Genomic DNA, 21,084 nt, shown 5'->3' with positions numbered 1-21,084 from the left:
GCCCTAAAGGCGTTCCATCGGTGGCTGGAGGGCAGGCAGATCCGCATACAGTCGGACAACGCCACGGCGGTCGCGTACATCAACCACCAGGGCGGCACGCGCAGCCGTCAAGCCTTCCAGGAAGTCCGGCGGATTCTGCTGTGGGCGGAAGCCACAGCCTCCACCATCTCCGCAGTTCACATCCCGGGCGTAGAAAACTGGGAAGCAGATTTTCTCAGTCGTCAGGGCATGGATGCGAGGGAATGGTCTCTTCACCCAGACGTGTTTCGAGAGATCTGTCGCCGCTGGGGAACGCCGGACGTCGATCTCATTGCATCATGGCACAACAACAAGGTCCCGGCCTTCATTGCACGGTCTCAAGATCACAGAGCTCTGGCGGCGGACGCGTTAGTTCAGGATTGGTCGCAGTTTCGACTCCCTTATGTGTTTCCTCCTCTGGCGATGTTGCCCAGAGTGTTACGCAAGATCAGATCCGACTGTCGTCGCGCCATTCTCGTCGCTCCAGATTGGCCGAGGCGGTCGTGGTACCCGGATCTGTGACATCTCACGGTGGGTCAGCCGTGGACGCTTCCAGACCGCACAGACCTGCTGTCACAAGGGCCGTTTTTCCATCTGAATTCTGCGGCCCTCAACCTGACTGTGTGGCCATTGAGTCCTGGCTCCTAGCGTCGTCGGGGTTATCTCAGGATGTCATTGCCACTATGAGACAGGCCAGGAAACCAACGTCCGCCAAGATCTATTACAGGTCGTGGCGGATCTTCTTGTCCTGGTGCTCTGATAAGGGTTTTACTCCCTGGCCTTTTGCCTTACCCATTTTTCTTTCATTCCTTCAATCCGGAATGGACAAGGGTTTGTCACTCGGCTCTCTCAAGGGACAAGTATCGGCGCTCTCAGTATTTTTTCAAAAGCGCCTGGCAAGGCTTCCGCAGGTCCGCACGTTCCTGCAGGGAGTTTGCCACATAGTTCCACCCTACAAGCGTCCGCTGGAACCCTGGGACCTTAACAGGGTGCTAATGGCTCTTCAAAAACCACCTTTCGAGCCGCTGAGGGATGTCTCTTTATCACGTCTTTCGCAGAAGGTGGCATTTCTTGTGGCAATTACCTCACTCCGAAGAGTGTCGGAGCTTGCAGCGCTGTCATGCAAATCCCCTTTCCTGGTTTTTCACCAGGATAAGGTGGTTCTGCGTCCTGTCCCGGAGTTTCTCCCTAAGGTGGTATCTCCTTTTCATCTCAATCAGGATATCTCCTTACCGTCATTTTGCCCTCATCCAGTTCACCAGTGTGAAAAGGATTTGCATTCATTTGATCTAGTGAGAGCACTCCGGCTCTACGTGTCTCGTACGGCGCCACTGCGCCGTTCAGATGCGCTCTTTGTCCTGGTCGCTGGCCAGCGTAAGGGTTCCCAGGCTTCCAAGTCAACTTTGGCTCGGTGGATCAAGGAACCGATTCTTGAAGCCTACCGTTCTTTGGGGCTTCCTCTTCCTTCGGGGCTGAAAGCCCATTCTACCAGAGCCGTGGGTGCGTCCTGGGCATTGCGACACCGGGCTACGGCTCAGCAGGTGTGTCAGGCAGCTACCTGGTCTAGTCTGCACACCTTCACGAAACACTATCAAGTGCATACCTATGCTTCGGCAGATGCCAGTCTAGGTAGGCGAGTCCTTCAGGCGGCGATTGCCCACCTGTAGGAAGGGGTCGTTTTCGGCTCTCTTTTATTGAGGTATTCTTTTACCCACCCAGGGACTGCTTTTGGACGTCCCAATTGTCTGGGTCTCCCAATGGAGCGACAAAGAAGAAGGGAATTTTGTTTACTTACCGTAAATTCCTTTTCTTCTAGCTCCTATTGGGAGACCCAGCACCCGCCCCTGTTCCCTTCGGGCTGTTGTTCTTTTGTGTACACTTGTTGTTCATGTTAAATTGTTCTTTTGGTTCATGGTTTTCAGTTCTCCGAACATCCTTCGGATTGAATTTACCTTAGACCAATTTATAAGTTTCCTCCTTCCTGCTTTTGCACCAAAACTGAGGAGCCCGTGATCCACGGGAGGGTGTATAGGCAGAGGGGAGGGGTTACACTTTTCAGTGTAATACTTTGTGTGGCCTCCGGAGGCAGAAGCGATACACCTAATTGTCTGGGTCTCCCAATAGTAGCTAGAAGAAAAGGAATTTACGGTAAGTAAACAAAATTCCCTTCTTTCCCTCTTAGCAGATAGACCATTTGCGTAGTGCTGACCCCCACATGTCTCTCCACACAGTCCCAGCTTTAATTACTGCCATAAATCACTCTATATTATGTGTGTCAGATGTTATTACTAAACTACCATCAAGTCTAAATTGTAAACCACAATGATTTGTTATTTTTAGGTGATAGTAGTGAAAACGCATTGCTGTATCCGATCATTACAGCCTCAATGTCTCTTTCCGAATTAACCTGCACATTTCCACCTATTGGTAAAACAAGTGTGTCCACTGCTACATCACCACTCGTATCTGGCTCTCACAGAACGGACTCTGACAGCGCGGAAAACCTACCAGCTCCCTTTCAGAGTCTCCAACAAGGCCAAGCTACATTGACCCGGTCAACAAAAGAGACCACTTGTTCAACTCTCCCTGCCAAGCATGGGGGGACGACCCTCATCACGATTGAGACAAATACAGGGAAAAAAAAGAAAAAATTGCGCAAGAAGAAAACTTTAAGAGCTGCACATATACCTGAAAATAGTGACACCGAGCAAGATTTTGACACCTGCAAGCTCGTGAGAAAGATGAAGTGTTCGAGAACATCTAAAGACACCGTCGTCAGCACTTCTACTTCTGTAGAACAAGAGGGTGACACTGCGTCGCTGGAAGCCGAGCACAACCGGGAGGACAGCGATTCCAACATTGAAGTGATGGAAGTAAGGAATCCACGCTTTGAGGTGGTGGAGATAGACTCCCAATCTGATGACCAGAAGCCAGACAGCCCATCTAAAACTGACCTCGGGGACTTGGTGTGCTCAAGCTGTATCGAAATCAATAATGAAGTAACATCGACCAGTGAACTCAGCACAAACTATTCAAGAAGGTGAGTGGTATGTAAAATAAAAATCGAAATGTCCTCCTAAACAGTATTCTTGCTATCTTTATCTACTATTGGCACCATGTTTTTTCATTGTTCCGTGCATCAAACATTTATAAGAGTAGTCACTACAGTTGTGCATTGCTAGATAAGGATTGTCCTGTCATATAAGTGGAAAGCACACTGTTTGTTTTGGCATCATACAAGAACAGTACCCATCAGACTCGATTTTCACTTTTGACTCTAACCCTCCTTCTCCCTGGCAGTCTCGAGACCTGAAAACGGCAACATTTAATGTTGTGCCAAGATGTCTTTTCTGATAATCGTGATCTATCTCCATCACCTACTTGATTCTGTCCACACTAAGAAACATTATACCTTAGATTCTCCTGTCTTATAGGGGGACTGTGTGGGCTCATACGGTGTAGACTCGTAGGGTATATGAGGTCTGTGTATGGACTCTATACAATGTAGACTCATAGGGTATATGGGGTCTGTATATGGGATCATATGGTGTAGACTCGTAGGGTATATGGAATTCGTGTATGGGCTCATACGGTGTAGACTTGTAGGGTATATGAGGTCTGTATATGGGCTCATATGGTGTAGACTTGTAGGATATATGGGGTCTGTGTATGGGCTCATACGGTGTAGACTTGTAGGATATATGGGGTCTGTGTATGGGCTCATACGGTGTAGACTCGTAGGATATATGGGGGTCTGTGTATGGGCTCATACGGTGTAGACTCGTAGGGTATATGGGGTCTGTATATGGGCTCATACAGTGTAGACTCGTAGGGTATATGGGGTCTATATATGGGCTCATACAGTGTAGACTCGTAGGGTATATGGGGTCTGTGTATGGGCTCATACGGTGTAGACTCGTAGAGTATATGGGGTCTGTATCTGAGCTCATACGGTGTAGACTCGTAGGGTATATGGGTTCTGTGTATGGGCTCATACGGTGTAGACTTATAGGGTATATGGGGTCTGTGTATGGGCTCATACGGTGTAGACTCATAGGGTATATGGGGTCTGTGTATGGGCTCATACGGTGTAGACTCGTAGAGTATATGGGGTCTGTGTCTGAGCTCATACGGTGTAGACTCGTAGGGTATATGGGGTCTGTGTATGGGCTCATACAGTGTAGACTCGTAGGGTATGTGAAATCTGTGTATGGGCTCATACAGTGTAGACTTATAGGGTACTAGAAGGTGGCCCGATTCTACGCATCGGGTATTCTAGAATTTACGTATTGTGTAGTTCATGTATGATTTTTGTATATATATATATATATATATATATATATATATATATATATATATATATATATATATATATATATATATATAATATATATATAGATGTTGTGTGTAGTTACCAAGTGTTTGTGTAGGGCGCTGTACATGTTCTGGGTGTTGTCTGGGTGTGGCGGGGGGTGAGAGCGGTGTTGTATGTGTGTTGCGTTGTTTGTGGAGCGCTGTGTGTCTGTCGCGTTGTGTGTGTGTGTGTGTGTGTGTTGCGCGGTTGGTGTGGTGTGTTTTGGGGGAGGTATGTTTTGTGCAATGTGTGTGTTGTGCGGTATGTGCGTATATTTATGTATGCCGCGGTGTTTGTGTGTTTGGTGTTGTGTGTGTGCAGCGTTGTCTGTGTGTGTGGGTGTCTGTGTATGGCGGTGTTTGTGGTTCCCTGTGTGTGTGTTGGGGGGAGGTGCGCACCTCCCCATCGTGCTACATCCCCCATGCGCACTCCCCATCGTGCTACATCCCCCCATGCTGCGCACTCCCCATCGTGCTACATCCCCCATGCTGCGCACTCCCCATCGTGCTACATCCCCCATGCTGCGCACTCCCCATCGTGCTACATCCCCCATGCTGCGCACCCCCCATCGTGCTACATCCCCCATCGTGCTACATCCCCTATGCTGCGCACTCCCCATCGTGCTACATCCCCCATGCTGCGCACTCCCCATCGTGCTACATCCCCCATGCTGCGCACTCCCCATCATGCTACATCCCCCATGCTGCGCACTCCCCATCGTGCTACATCCCCCATGCTGCGCACTCCCCATCGTGCTACATCCCCCCATGCTGTGCACCCCATCGTGCTCCATCCCCCATGCTATAATAGTTCTCCTATTATACTCAGAGAGGAGTATAATAGGAGGACTGTAATAGGAGGAGTAGTCCTGGGGGGAGAGGAGTATAATGCCGGCTCCCTGCACATGTGTACCGGGAGCCGGTGTACGCTGGTAACTATGATACACATTGGGTAACTAAGGGACCTTAGTTACCCGATGTGTATAATGGTTACCAGCGTTCACGGGCTCCGTCAAGATCCCAGCATCGCAAGGTTATGTCTGGCGCTGCTGGGATCGTGACGGAGCCGGTGTAGAAGCAAGCGATATCCCAGGATGTTGTGAGTGTGTGGATGTGATGTGTGAGGTGTGTGTGAGAGTGAGTGTGATCTGATGTGTGTGTGTGTGTACTCACCTGGGAGTCGGAGCTCCGTGTCAGTTGGGCCAGAGCGAGCGTGCATTGCGTGAGGGGGGCGGGGCCTGAAGAGAGCCGGGGCGAGAGGCCAATCCGTGTGGGGGGCGGGGCCATGGCGAGCCCAGCGGCCAATCAGCTTTGTGTCACCGTAACACAATTTTGGAGCATGACAGACAGACAGACAGACAGACAGACAGACAGACAGACAGACAGACAGACAGACAGACAGACAGACAGACAGACAGAATAAGGCAATTATATATATAGATATGGGGTCTGTATATGGGCTCATACGGTATATAGGGGAATGTCAGCATACTTCATTCTACTCAATATTAAGTGATAATTATAATTAATATATTAATATTGAGGAGAATTCATTTCAGTCTATTGGTTCAGTGCTCCACACGAGTCACGGTCTCTATCTCATTTAGCCCCTCATGAAAATAAATAGCCCACCCCTGCATTAGATCTATTAGACAGAACGTCACAGTCTCCTATCTTAAAGACACATTGCTGCTCATGTTTACCGAGCAGCACACTTTTTGTGCCTCATTGCTGATAAATACAAGCAGGCAATGAGTGCTCATGACCACCGCTGTATATATTATTCAGATGGCTCGGTGCTCGGTCAGTGATGGCTCGGTTAGTGATGACTTCCTATCTGAAGAGCTTGGGCCGGCTGTTAGGGGAGACCACGTGATCGTCTGACAACTTGTCTTACAGCAAAGTCCTCCTCCAGTCACATTACTGGGTAAGCTTAACTGAAAATCTAGTCTAATGGTTAAAGAGGTTGTCCACTACTTTTACGTATATGGCCTATCCTTAGGATAGGTCATCGATGTCAGAACGACTGGGGTCTAGCACCAAGCACCCCCGCCGATCGGCTGTCCTCGCTGCAGGTGGCGGCACCAGACAGCCGGAAATGCTCAACTATGGAGTTGTCTCGTCAACTGTTAATGTCCACGGTCTCTATCAGAAGACGGGGCAGCTCTTGAACTGAGCAGGGCCTGTTACCTCTGCCGACACCGAGAACAGCTGATCGGCAAGGGTACCATGTGTCAGACCCCGGCCGATCAGACGATGATGTATCCTAAGGATAGGCCATCAGTGTAAAAGTAGTGAACAACCCCTTTATGTTTTTTTTCTTTGATGCCCAAGCGAACATTGCTCTATCTTTAATCTGGGAGGACAACCCCCTTTTTAAAGGGTTTCATTACAAAGAATGTCACCTATCCACCGAGTGACTGGCTTTACGTAACTCCCATAGCATTGTATGGAGCAGCAACACCATTTGTCACCAGGATTTTGCCTCCCAAACTCTTTCTATGTTCATGTAGCTCTTTCAAAGCAAGTCCAGCCATACTTTTATCTAGACAGTCCGTTCCACCTTTGCCAAAAATGGCTGTTGTAACCAATATGTTTGAAGTGCTTTCGGCGTGTGGAAGCTCTTTTCAAGCCTCTGTCACTCCAGCTCTATTATCTGCCCAGCAATGCCTTCAGCTTGCTTGACAGTTTCTTTTACGGAGTGTCTTCACGCAGAGGAGATGTCAGTCAATCAGGAAGTGGCGGCGATGTGTGAGGGATAGAGCTGGAGTGACAGAGGCTTGGGAAGAGCTTCCACATGACAAAAGAACTTTGTCCTCCTTTGCATATGGATTTAGTGGTAGCAGTGGAACAAACTCCTTATCTAAAAGTAAATAGAAACTTAAGGCCGCTTTACACGCTGCGACATCGCTAGCGATTGCCCCCGACGTTTGTGCGTCACGGGCAAATCGCTGCCCGTGGCGAACAATATCGCTTGTACCCGTCACACGAACTTACCTTCCGAATGACGTTGCTGTGGTCAGCGAACAACCTCTTTTCTTTGTCGCTCCATTGGGAGACCCAGACAATTGGGGTGTATAGCTTCTGCCTCCGGAGGCCACACAAAGTATTACACTTAAAAGTGTAAACCCCTCCCCTCTGCCTATACACCCCCCCGTGCATCACGGGCTCCTCAGTTTTTATGCTTTGTGTTGAAGGAGGCACACATGCACGCAAGCTCCACAATTTAGTCAGCAGCAGCTGCTGACTATATCGGATGGAAGAAAAGAGGGCCCATAACAGGGCCCCCGGCATGCTCCCTTCTCACCCCACTCTGGTCGGCGGTGCTGTTAAGGTTGAGGTACCCATTGCGGGTACAAAGGCTGGAGCCACATGCTGTTTTCCTTCCCCATCCCTTAGGGGCTCTGGGTGAAGTGGGATCCTACCGGTCACCAGGCACTGGGACCGTGCTCCCTCCGCAGCCCCTGGGGGAAGCTGCTGGACAGGAGACCGGGTATCGTCAGGGACAGGCCCTGCTCCTCTGAGGTACTCTGTGTCCCCTTGGGGACGGCGCATAGAGCGCCTGTCTAATGGACGCTGCAGCAGCTGCTGGTTGTGTTTGTGCGCCGGGACGACCGCGCTGACCGCGCTTGTTTGCCGGCCGCGCTTATAACTTTAGTCCCCGGCTTTTGCGGCCTAGTACCGCATATTCCCGCCCCCGGGCCTGCCAGTCAGGGGTAAGGGCGGGACCCTGCACTGGACGTCAGCGCTGAGGGCTGGAGCATACTTAGTATCCTCCTCCCCCCTCACTGAGCACCGTGGGGCACCAGATTCCTGCACTTTCTAAGGCACGCCCACGGCTCCCTCCTCCTCTCAGAACGCTGGCAGCCATTCCTATCAGCACTTCTGACGCTGGAGAACTTCAGAGACGAGCTCCACAGCTCTGGGAGGCCCAGGCAGGGAATCTGGTGGTCACACAAACGCTGAGGGCGGTCGGTAAGCCGCACCTGTTACTAGGTGCTTGCCCCCCCTGGGTGCCGAAGTGTATATTTATATGCTTATATTGTATACATTTACTCTGTACGGCCGCACTATTGCTTTGGCTATATACCCTCTCTGATTGCTCTAAGAGGAGACAACAGCATGTCGTCCGCAAAAAGCAAGGGTGCCAAGGCACAGGCTTACTTTGCAACCTGTACCTCATGTGCGGCTATGCTACCTGCAGGTTCCACCTACCCTCATTGTGTGCAATGCTCGGCCCCTGTGACACTCACTCAGCCGGAGCCTCTGCCACTGGTGGGACCCTCGGCCCAGGTGGAACCACCTGCTGCCACTGTCCAGGTGACAGGGACAGAGTTTGCAGTATTCGCTGACAAACTTTCTGAGTCTATGGATAAATGGTCTGCTAAGATACTAGAAGCTTTGCAGTCCAGACCTGTAACACAGGCCCCGGGCACTGTTGAACCTTTTCCCTCAGACCCCCCTCGGTCGGCTCAGCAAAGTGCTCCTGGGGCGACTCATAGGTCCCACGGTGAGGACTCTGACACGGACCGCAGTCCCAGACCGGCTAAGCGGGCTCGCCGGGAGCTTCCCTCGACTTCATCACAGTGTTCAGGGTCTCAGCATGAGGACTCTCTGGAGGATGAAGCGGAGGTGGCAGATCAGGGCTCTGATTCTGACGCCGCTCTCAACCTTGATACACCTGAAGGGGACGCCATAGTAAACGACCTTATAGCGTCCATCAATCAGGTGTTGGATCTTTCTCCTCCAACTCCTCAGATTGAGGAGTCAGCTTCTCAGCAGGAGAAATTCCATTTTAGGTTTCCCAAACGTACACGGAGTGCGTTTCTTGATCACTCCGACTTCAGAGATACAGTCCAGAAACACCGAGCTTTTCCAGATAAGCGCTTTACTAAGCGCATTAATGACACACGTTATCCCTTCCCCCCTGACGTAATGCAGTCACACGTGCCTCTACTCCGCAGGTTGTGTCCTTAACCTCTCAGGCGTCGGCGTTTGCGTCCTACGCCATGAATGCTGTCCTGGACTCTGCGAGCCGTTCGGCGGTAGCATCCGCCAATTCGGTGGCAGTCCGCAGGGCCATGTGGCTACGTGAATGGAAGGCAGACTCTGCTTCCAAAAAGTTCTTAACCGGTTTGCCATTTTCTGGCGACCGCCTGTTTGGCGAGCAATTGGATGAAATCATTAAACAATCCAAGGGAAAGGACTCGTCCTTACCCCAGTCCAAACCAAACAGACCTCAACAACGGAAGGTACAATCGAGGTTTCGGTCCTTTCGGCCATCAGCCAGGTCTCAATTCTCCTCGTCCAACAGGCCACAGAAGGGTCAGAGGAACTCTGATTCATGGCGGTCTAAGTCACGTCCTAAAAAGACCGCCGGAGGAACCGCTCCCAAAGCGGCCTCCTCATGACTTTCGGCCTCCCCAAACCGCATCCTCGGTCGGTGGCAGGCTCTCCCGCTTTTGCGACGCCTGGTTGCCACATGTCCAAGACCGATGGGTGAGAGACATTCTGTCTCACGGTTACAGGATAGAGTTCCGCTCTCGTCCTCCGACTCGTTTCTTCAGAACATCTCCGCCCCCCGAGCGAGCCGATGCTCTTTTTCAGGCGGTGAGCACTCTGAAGGCAGAAGGAGTGGTGATCCCTGTTCCCCTTCAGCAATGGGGTCACGGTTTTTACTCCAACTTGTTTGTGGTGCCAAAAAAGGACGGATCTTTCCGTCCCGTTCTGGACCTCAAACTGCTCAACAAACACGTGAAAACCAGGCGGTTCCGGATGGAATCTCTCCGCTCCGTCATCGCCTCGATGTCCCAAGGAGACTTCCTAGCATCAATCGACATCAGGGATGCTTATCTCCACGTGCCGATTGCACCAGAGCATCAGCGCTTCCTGCGTTTCGCCATCGGGGACGAACACCTTCAATTCGTGGCGCTGCCTTTCGGCCTGGCGACAGCCCCACGGGTCTTCACCAAGGTCATGGCAACAGTGGTTGCAGTCCTACACTCTCAGGGACACTCGGTGATCCCTTACTTAGACGATCTCCTTGTCAAGGCCCCCTCTCGGGTGGCATGCCAACACAGCCTGAATATTGCTCTGGAGACTCTCCAGAGATTCGGGTGGATCATCAATTTCCCAAAGTCAAAATTGACACCGACCCAATCGCTGACATATCTCGGGATGGAGTTTCATACTCTCTCAGCGATAGTGAAACTTCCGCTGGACAAACAGCGTTCAATACAGACAGGGGTGCAATCTCTCCTTCGAGCCCAGTCGCACCCCTTGAGGCGCCTCATGCACTTCCTAGGGAAGATGGTGGCAGCAATGGAGGCAGTTCCATTTGCGCAGTTTCATCTGCGCCCACTTCAATGGGACATTCTCCGCAAATGGGACAGGAAGTCGACGTCCCTCGACAGGAACGTCTCCCTTTCTCGGGCAGCCAAGGCCTCCCTTCAGTGGTGGCTTCTTCCCACTTCTTTGTCGAAGGGAAAATCATTCCTACCCCCATCCTGGGCTGTGGTCACGACGGACGCGAGTCTGTCAGGGTGGGGAGCGGTCTTCCTCCACCACAGGGCTCAGGGTACCTGGACTCAGCCAGAGTCCTCCCTTCAGATCAATGTTCTGGAGATAAGGGCAGTGTATCTAGCCCTAAAGGCGTTCCAGCCGTGGCTGGAAGGCAGGCAGATCCGAATTCAGTCGGACAACGCCACGGCGGTGGCATACATCAAACACCAAGGCGGCACACGCAGTCGGTAAGCCTTCCAGGAAGTTCGGCGGATTCTGCTGTGGGTGGAAGCCACAGCCTCCACCATCTCCGCAGTTCACATCCCGGGCGTAGAAAACTGGGAAGCAGACTTTCTCAGTCGCCAGGGCATGGACGCAGGGGAATGGTCTCTTCACCCGGACGTGTTTCAAGAGATCTGTTGCCGCTGGGGGAAGCCGGACGTCGACCTAATGGCGTCCCGGCACAACAACAAGGTCCCGGCATTCATGGCACGGTCTCAAGATCACAGAGCTCTGGCGGCAGACGCATTAGTTCAGGATTGGTCGCAGTTTCGGCTGCCTTATGTATTTCCTCCTCTGGCACTACTGCCCAGAGTATTACGCAAGATCAGGTCCGACTGCCGCCGCGCCATCCTCATCGCCCCAGACTGGCCGAGGAGGTCGTGGTACCCGGATCTGTGGCATCTCACGGTGGGTCAACCGTGGGCACTACCAGACCGTCCAGACTTACTGTCTCAAGGGCCATTTTTCCATCTGAATTCTGTGGCCCTCAACCTGACTGTGTGGCCATTGAGTCCTGGATCCTAGCGTCTTCAGGGTTATCTCAAGAGGTCATTGCCACTATGAGACAGGCCAGGAAACCAACGTCCGCCAAGATCTACCACAGGACGTGGAGGATCTTCTTATCCTGGTGCTCTGATCAGGGTTTTACTCCCTGGCCATTTGCCTTGCCCACTTTTCTGTCCTTCCTTCAATCCGGAATGGAAAAGGGTTTGTCTCTCTGCTCTATTAAGGGACAAGTCTCGGCGCTCTCTGTGTTTTTTCAAAAGCATCTAGCCAGGCTTCCGCAGGTCCGCACGTTCCTGCAGGGAGTTTGCCACATAGTCCCTCCTTACAAGCGTCCGCTAGAACCCTGGGATCTGAACAGGGTGCTAACGGCTCTTCAGAAACCACCTTTCGAGCCAATGAGAGATATTTCTCTTTCACGCCTTTCGCAGAAGGTGGTCTTCCTAGTGGCAGTCACATCACTTCGGAGAGTGTCTGAGCTAGCTGCACTGTCATGCAAAGCCCCCTTCCTGGTGTTTCACCAGGACAAGGTGGTTCTGCGTCCGGTTCCGGAATTTCTCCCTAAGGTGGTATCCCCTTTTCATCTCAATCAGGATATCTCCTTACCTTCTTTTTGCCCTCATCCAGTTCACCAATGTGAAAAGGATTTGCACTTGTTAGATCTTGTGAGAGCACTTAGACTCTACATTTCTCGTACGGCGCCACTGCGCCGCTCGGATGCGCTCTTTGTCCTTGTCGCTGGCCAGCGTAAAGGGTCGCAGGCTTCCAAGTCAACCTTGGCTCGGTGGATCAAGGAACCAATTCTTGAAGCCTACCGTTCTTCTGGGCTTCCGGTTCCTTCAGGGCTGAAAGCCTATTCTACCAGAGCCGTGGGTGCGTCCTGGGCATTGCGGCACCAGGCTACGGCTCAGCAGGTGTGTCAGGCGGCTACCTGGTCGAGTCTGCACACTTTCACGAAACACTATCAGGTGCATACCTACGCTTCGGCAGATGCCAGCCTAGGTAGGCGAGTCCTTCAGGCGGCGGTTGCCCACCTGTAGGAAGGGGCCGTTTTACGGCTCTATTACCGAGGTATTCTTTTACCCACCCAGGGACTGCTTTTGGACGTCCCAATTGTCTGGGTCTCCCAATGGAGCGACAAAGAAGAAGGGAATTTTGTTTACTTACCGTAAATTCCTTTTCTTCTAGCTCCTATTGGGAGACCCAGCACCCGCCCCTGTTCCCTTCGGGCTGTTGTTCTTTTGTGTACACATGTTGTTCATGTTGAATTGTTCTGGGTTCATGGTTTTCAGTTCTCCGAACATCCTTCGGATTGAATTTACCTTAGACCAATTTATAAGTTTCCTCCTTCCTGCTTTTGCACCAAAACTGAGGAGCCCGTGATGCACAGGGGGGTGTATAGGCAGAGGGGAGGGGTTTACACTTTTAAGTGTAATACTTTGTGTGGCCTCCGGAGGCAGAAGCTATACACCCCAATTGTCTGGGTCTCCCAATAGGAGCTAGAAGAAAAGGAATTTACGGTAAGTAAACAAAATTCCCTTCTTTTTTAAGGGGGCGGTTCGTGTGGCTTCACAGCGACGTCACACATCTGGCCACCAATAGAAGCGGAGGGGCGGAGAGCAGCCGCATGACTGTCATGCCCACCTCGTTGCCGGAGGATGCAGGTACGGTGTTGTTCAACATTCCTGGGGTGTCACACGTACCGATGTGTGCTGCCTCATGAACGACGAACAACCTGCGTCCAGAACAAGGAACGATATTTGGGAAAGGAACAACATTGTCAACAATCAACGATTAGGTGAGTATTTCACATCGTTAGCGGTCGCTCGTAGGTGTCACACGCAACGAAGTCGCTAAAAAGGCCGGATGTGCGTCACGAATTCCGTGACCCCCAACGACATCTCGTTAGTGATGTCGTTGCGAGTAAAGCGGCCTTAATTTTTGTAATCCCTACAGTATATGCGCATTTAAATAATTCGGGATATGACTTATGTAGATTTTACCACTATTTTCTCTGTCTGCAGCGAGGATAAAGCTCCTGGAGACGCCAGCAGTGCAGTAAAGATCTCATCCGGTGAGTCATTTTGGAATTTGATGATATCGTTTAAAAAGACATTTACTGAGGATGACTATGGGAAACTGTGTAACTAATCTCCTAATTTCTCTATGTCAGAAGTAACATCAGAACCCGGTGTTGGGGAGCAGCCTACAGAGGGCAGCTTCCAGGGACATCAGGCGTCTGTGAATGGCCTTCAGATCTTTGATGGCGCACTCTACACATGTTCTGCAGACAAGTCCGTGCGGGCATACAATCTAGTGGTGAGGGGCTTCACTGATCTAATGGATTGGTAACTACTCGTTTTCCTGGGTATGGTATAAACAATGTGTTACTTACTCATTATTCTTCTTCAGACCCGGACATGTGAAGGTGTTTTTGAAGGACATACATCAAAAGTCAATTGTCTTCTTGTGACTCGGACACATGGGAAGAACGCAGTGCTGTATACCGGGTCTAGCGACCGCACTGTCCGCTGCTATTCTATTAAGGTACTTTTTTCCTAATGTGTATAAAATTGTAAATTAAGTATTAAATGCTTCTTGCCTTAATGTTTGTATGCTTAATGAGAACCATTAACTGGGTTTCTTTAACCGGAGAACCTCGTCCAACTGCCGCATTCCTACAGATTCTGTAACCGATTTTCTTCTTTTTCGGTGCCCCCCCCTTTCCACAGTTATGCTCCCTGGTAATAGAAGCAAATGTTCCTTTCAACCAACTGTGGCCTTTGTCACAGGTCTTTGTGGCCACAGCCGTGTTTTGATTGACCAGTGTCAGGAGAAAATGTATACGCCCAGTTGGTTGATATGAAAATTTGCCCCTTTATTATCTGAGATGCGTCTTTGGAACAAAGGGACGAAGAAGAAGAAAAACCTGTTGCAGAATCCGTGAAGAAGCTGCAATTTGAGGAGGTTATATCTGATGATAGTAATGTATTCTAAGGGGATATAACCTCCCTAGAAATTTATGGCGCAAGTACAAATTTATGCACTCCTGCATAAATGGCGACCTCTTCCCCCTCATAGTCTCCTTTCTGTATCCCAGAGATCACAGAGCAGTATTGGTACTTTCCATTAGATCTTGAGCTGTGAGCCATTCCTCTCTGACCCAAATAGATCTGATCATCAATAGTCCCCTTTTTACTTATGCATTATTTTAACTCTTTGTGTACATAGTCCCGCGAGTGTATCGAAACTTTAGATCTTCGAGAACGAGTCCTTTGTCTACATGCGAGATGGAAAATCCTCTATGTGGGACTTGACAACGGAACAGTGGTCACCTTCTCCATTAAGGTTGGTAAATGTGTCATTTTTTTCAATTTGTAAAGGGGTTTTACAGTCATAAATTATCATTGGAATTGTTTTTTGGCATATTTCGGCTTTAGCATCCGGAGCACCATTCCGTCCGTCTCGCGGATAGTTACCGCAGGCTCGTTGATGGTGGTAGTTCAGCATCCTATGGTTAATTGCAGTTGTCCCCACCTCTCCATACTTCATGCTACCTTGGGACTTGGTGATACAAGACGATCGTGACAAGAGTAGCTCGATCTGTCATCGCATAGGAAGGTCAATTACTAATCCGTTCATACAGTTAATCCTTTAAAAACCAGGGAATATTTATTTTTTGGTTTTTGCACTTTTGCTTATTTTTCTCCACTTTTTCCAAGTGCTAGAACATTTTTACGTTTTATCTGCATAGCCCTATGAGGTCTTGTATTTTGCAGGACAAGCTGTAATTTTGAATGTCGAAATTCACTTTACGCTATGATGTATTGAGAATCTGGGAATAAAAACAGTTCACCTATTATGTGGGGGGTTTTGATTTTCCTACTTGTTCACTGTGGGTAACATGACCTGCTAACATGATTCTCCGGGTAAGTACGAGTGCAGCAATACCAAACGTTTACATTTTTTTTTTTCTTTTTTTATACTTTACTAACGTAAATAAATTCAGAACTGGGTAAGATAAAGTTTAGTTTGTGTTGCCATTTTCTGAGCTCTATAACGTTACCGTATTTTTCGCTTTATAAGACGCACCGGATTATAAGACGCACCCCAAACTTAGACATAAAAAAGGTAAAAAAAAAAGAAAAATGGGGTCAGTCTTATAATCCGGTGTTCTCTTACTGGAGGGGTGCCACAGTGGTGGTGAAGCGGGGTCACAGGAGGCAGCGGATTTGCTGGCAGGCACGGTGGGTCAGTGGCAGCGGGGTCCGGGGTGGCAGGTGGCATCCGGGGTGGCATCCTGCGTGCAAGCGGCCAGGTACCTGCCTGCCACTGCCCGCACACAGCCGCCGACCTCCGCCCGCACACAGCCGCCGACCTCCGCCCGCACACAGCCGCCGACCTCCGCCCGCACACAGCCGCCGACCTCCACCCACACACAGCCGCCGTCTGCCGCCCGCACACAACCGCCGCCCGCACACAGCCGCCGACCGCCGCCCGCACACAGCCGCTGCCCGCACACAGCACCCGGCCGCCGGCCACTGCCCGCACACAGCCGCCGCCCTCACACAGCCGCCGACCTCCGCCCTCACACAGCCGCCGACCTCCGCCCGCACACAGCCGCCGCCCGCACACAGCCGCCGCCCGCACACAGCCGCTGCCCGCACACAGCACCCGGCCGCCGCTCGCACACAGCACCCGGCCGCCGCCCGCACACAGCCGCCGACCTCCGCCCGCACACAGCCGCCGACCGCCGCCCGCACACAGCCGCCGCCCGCCGCCCGCACACAGCCGCCGACCGCCGCCCGCACACAGCCGCTGCCCGCACACAGCACCCGGCCGCCGCTCGCACACAGCACCCGGCCGCCGCTCACACACAGCACCCGGCCGCCGCTCGCACACAGCCGCTGCCCGCACACAGCACCCGGCCGCCGCCCGCACACAGCACCTGACTGCCGCCCGCACACAGCCACGGGTACCCAGCTGCCACCGCACGCAAGCACAGGTACCCGGCCGCTTGCACGCAGCCACAGGCACCCGGCCGCCCGATCACCGCACAGACAGGACCCCCAGGTCCGCTATATTCGCTTTATAAGACGCACCCCCCATTTTCCTCTCAAATTTTTGGGAGGAAAAGTGCGTCTTATAAAGCGAAAAATACGGTAATTCTTCCATCAATGGGGGCTTGTTTTATTGTATATTTTTGAGTCTTGCACCTTGTTCACACCATAGGTATTCCAGACGTACATTTTTTAATTGTTTTATATAAGGGGCTGCTAAGTCTTTGGCTTTGAGATCTTTTTTTTGTTTCTATGGTAGCGAATGTTACATCACATTAAAGCCTTGTGTGTCTAATATATGTTTTCAAAATTTTGTGCTTGTTGCTTATGGCAACAGTGTTCTACGCACGCGGGAAAACAAAATGGCGGCGTCTAATGCGATATTAACAACAATAGAGAGCAGAGGAGGGATAAAATTCTTGTTTCTGCAAGGAAAGTCCGGGAAGGATATTCATGGTGATATGTCGCAGACATTGGGGGATCATTCCCCGTCATATTCCACAGTTAAGAACTGGGTTGCCAAATTTAAAACGGGCCACTTCAGCACCAATGATGAGGAACGTCCTGGACGACCGAGAGTGGTTGTTGTTCCGGAGATCGTCGATGCTGGGCACAACCTCATACTGGAGAATCGACGTATATCAGCTAAAGCAATAGCAGACATCATGGGGATTTCCCGTGAACGTGTTTGTGTCATTATCCATGAACATTTGGACATGAGGACGCGATCTGCAAAGTTGGTCCCCAAATGTTTGACAACAGATCAGAGAAGCATGCGAGTGAAAACTTCCCGGTCCATTTCTCAGCGTTTCCAGACTGATAACTTCCTGGATCTATTGGTCACTATGGATGAGACCTGGATTTATTTGTATGACCCTGAAAACAAGGGACAGTCAAGAGTGAAGGCATAGTGGTTCTCCTCGTCCAAAGAAGTTCAGGGTGCAAAAACAGCCACTAAGGTGATGGCGTTTGTGTTCTGGGATAAGGAGGGTGTGCTGCTAGTGGACTACCTTCAAAAGGGTTTCACCATCAATTCAAGGTATTACATTGAACTTTTTGACCAATTGAAGGCAGCTCTGAAGGCCAAAAAGCACGCATCAAGCTGTCCAAAGGAATCTTGTTCCTCCAAAACAACGCCTTCGCTCACACTGCACAAGCGACCACGGCAAAACTGGCAGAGCTGGGCTTCCAGCTAGTTGACCACCCACCTTATTCCCTCCCCGACTATCAACCGTTTTCAAACCTGAAGAAACACCTTAAGGGTACCAAAGTTCACACCATTTCTATCTGATTTAAATATTGTTATATGGTATTGATTTGGGCAAAATCACACAGCAATGCAAATTTAGGTAAATATTAATTTTAATATTTTGAGATTTATATTTGAAGCAAATTTATTTTTGTTTTTGTTTATATTTCTTTATTTTTTTACAGTTTTGATTTGTCTCGTACTTTATCATTGCCCTGTATTGTAAAATGACTGGTCTTTTCTTTGTCGCTCCATTGGGAGACCCAGACAATTGGGTGTATAGCTACTGCCTCCGGAGGCCACACAAAGTATTACACTTAAAAGTGTAACCCCTCCCCTCTGCCTATACACCCTCCCGTGCATCACGGGCTCCTCAGTTTTTATGCTTTGTGCGAAGGAGGCTGACATCCACGCATAGCTCCACATCTTAGTCAGCAGCAGCTGCTGACTATGTCGGATGGAAGAAAAGAGGGCCCATATTAGGGCCCCCAGCATGCTCCCTTCTCACCCCACTCTGGTCGGCGGTGTTGTTAAGGTTGAGGTACCCATTGCAGGTACAGAGGCTGGAGCCACATGCTGTTTTCCTTCCCCATCCCTTTAGGGCTCTGGGTGAAGTGGGATCCTAATCGGTCTCCAGGCACAGGGGACCGTGCTCCCTCCGCAGCCCCTGGGGAATCTGCTGGACAGGAGCCGGGTATCGTCAGGGACAAGGCCCTGCTACTGTGAGGTACTCTGTGTCCCCGTGGGGATCGCGCATGGAGCGCTGGTGCCATATACACTGCAGCACTGCTGGGTGTGTTAGTGCGCCGGGGGACCACCGCGCCGGCCGCGCTGTGAGGTACTCTGTGTCCCCGTGGGGACCGCGCATGGAGCGCTTGTGCCATACACACTGCAGCACTGCTGGGTGTGTTAGTGCGCCGGGGACTACCGCGCCGGCCGCGCTTATTTGCGGGCCGCGCTTATAAATTTAGTCCCCGGCTTTTGCGGCCTAGTATCGCATATTCCCGCCCACAGGCCTGCCAGTCAGGTGAAGGGCGGGACGCTGCACAGGACGTCAGCGCTGAGGGCTGGAGCATACTCTGTATCCTCCTCCCCCCTCACTCAGCACAGTGGGGCACTAGATTCCCGCACTTTCTAGGGCACGCCCACGGCCCCCTCCTCCCCACAGAACGCCGGCAGCCATTACTGTCAGCACTTCTGACGCCGGAGAGGAGAGACACCAGGGAAGCCCAGGCAGGGATTCTGGTGATCACACATATCTATATATATATGCTTGTATGCTATACATGTATGGTCGCTCTGTTGATTTGGTTACTCCAGGAGAAGCCTTACAGTCCTCCCGGGCACTGTTCAATCATTACCGCCCCCGGACCTGCCAGTCAAGGGGAAGGGCGGGACAGTCGGGCTGACGCCGACAGTGAGGGCCGGAGCACACTTCGCTGTCCTCCGCCCCCCTCACTATTCACGCTACGGCACTGATCCCCGAAAGGTACTCAGTGTCCCCTTGGGGACAGTGCAGAGAGCACCTTCGCCTCAGACTTGGCGACTACCGCGCCGACCGCGCCTGCTTGCCGGCCGCGGTCTGTAACTTTAGCTCCCGGATTTTGCGGCCTAGCGCCTTAAACTCCCGCCCCTGGCCCTGCCAGTCAGGGGGAAGGGCGGGACGGTCAGTCGGAGGCTAGCAGTGACGGCTGGAGCACACTTGGCTGTCCTCCGCCTCCCTCACGTTTCACTCAGGGCACCAGATTCCCGCACTTTTGGGGTTACGCCCACGGCTCCCCCATCCACTGTACGCCGACAGCCATGTTTTCAGCAGCACATGCTGCTTCAGGGTCGGTACACCAGGGGGCTTCTTCTCGATGCTGGGCCCCCTAGAGTGATGAACTGTATATGTGATGCACTGTATATATGAATATATAATGTTTGTATGCAGTTTCACAGTTCGGCGGTACATATGTATCCTCAGTGATCACTGTGAACATTGCTCGGGCCATGTGGCTCTCGCTCAGCCGGTGTCGGGGGCACTGTTGAGATTCGCCGGCGTTCCCTGTCCAGGCGGCAGGGACAGAGTTACAGCTTGCTGAGAAACTCTCTGGGTCATTTTCACTATCCATGTCTCAGGCTATGGACAAATGGTCGGCTAAGAGACGAGGAGTTTGCAGTCCAGCCCGGCCCCTTACACAGGCCCCGGGCACTGCGGGATCGCCCCAGGCCTCTATCGGTCTGCGACGAAGCGTGTTCCTGGGGTGGCCTCTAGTTATTACGTGGTGAACTCCAGCACGAACCGCAGTCCCAATCCGGCTAAGCAGCCTTGCTTGGAATCTTCCCCGACTTCTTCAAGGGTCTCAGCTTGAGGACCCTCTAGAGGATGGGGCGGAGGTCGCAACCCAGGACTCTGTCCGGACGTGGCTCTCAAGGCTTCACAGATACTGTCCAGAAGCACAGAACGCCTTATAACACACGTTGTCCCTTCCCCTCTGACGTTGTTAAGGTTTGGGCTCAGTGTCATAAAGTGCCCTCCAGTCTCTTGACCGGCGGCTAGATCTGTAGTAGCAGTGGCTGGCGGGCCCACGCTCAAGAATGCCACGGACAGACAGATAGAACTCCTAATGAGATCCATCTATGAAGCCATAGGCGCGTCCGTTGCCCCAGCCTTTGCAGGAGTGGGCACTCCAGGCTATTTCAGCTGCTCTGCTCAGATCAATGCGGTCATCCTGTGCTTCGCAACTCGTCCTCCGACTCGTTGCTTCAGAGCATCTCCGTCCCCCGAACGAGCCGATGCACGTTTCCAGGCGGTGAACACTCCGAAGGCAGGAGGAGTTGCGATCCTCGTTCCCATTCAAGAACGTAGTCGCGGCTTTTTACTCCAGCTTGTTCGTGGTACCAGATAGGACGGATCACTCCGCCCTGTTCTGGACTTCACACTGCTCAACGGACAGAGAATCCGCTTGCCATCGCCTTTGATGGCCCAAGGAGGCTTCCTAGCATCAATCGACATCAGGGATGTTTATCTCCACGTGCCGATTGTACCAGAATATCAGCGCTTCCTACGCTTCGCCATAGGGAACGAACACTTTCAGTTCGTGGCACTAACTGCCGGCCTGGTGACAGCCCTAC

The 21,084-nt window shown here is 51.6% G+C and overlaps 1 protein-coding gene across 1 annotated transcript in view; it reads left to right on the top strand.

Moving 5' to 3' along the window:
• The window catches only part of ZNF106 (zinc finger protein 106), a 128,590-nt gene that overhangs the window by 52,390 nt on the left and 55,116 nt on the right, over positions 1–21,084 (top strand). The window contains exons 8-12 of the mRNA XM_075330745.1: positions 2,359–3,058; positions 13,683–13,732; positions 13,832–13,977; positions 14,071–14,205; positions 14,890–15,006. Of these exons, the coding sequence (XP_075186860.1) occupies positions 2,359–3,058; positions 13,683–13,732; positions 13,832–13,977; positions 14,071–14,205; positions 14,890–15,006 (1,148 nt within the window). The remainder of the gene's footprint in view (positions 1–2,358; positions 3,059–13,682; positions 13,733–13,831; positions 13,978–14,070; positions 14,206–14,889; positions 15,007–21,084) is intronic.

This window comes from Anomaloglossus baeobatrachus, chromosome 12, assembly GCF_048569485.1.
Source record: "Anomaloglossus baeobatrachus isolate aAnoBae1 chromosome 12, aAnoBae1.hap1, whole genome shotgun sequence".
Classification (NCBI taxonomy): Eukaryota; Metazoa; Chordata; class Amphibia; order Anura; family Aromobatidae; genus Anomaloglossus; species Anomaloglossus baeobatrachus.
This window is presented reverse-complemented; position numbering and strand designations above follow the sequence as displayed.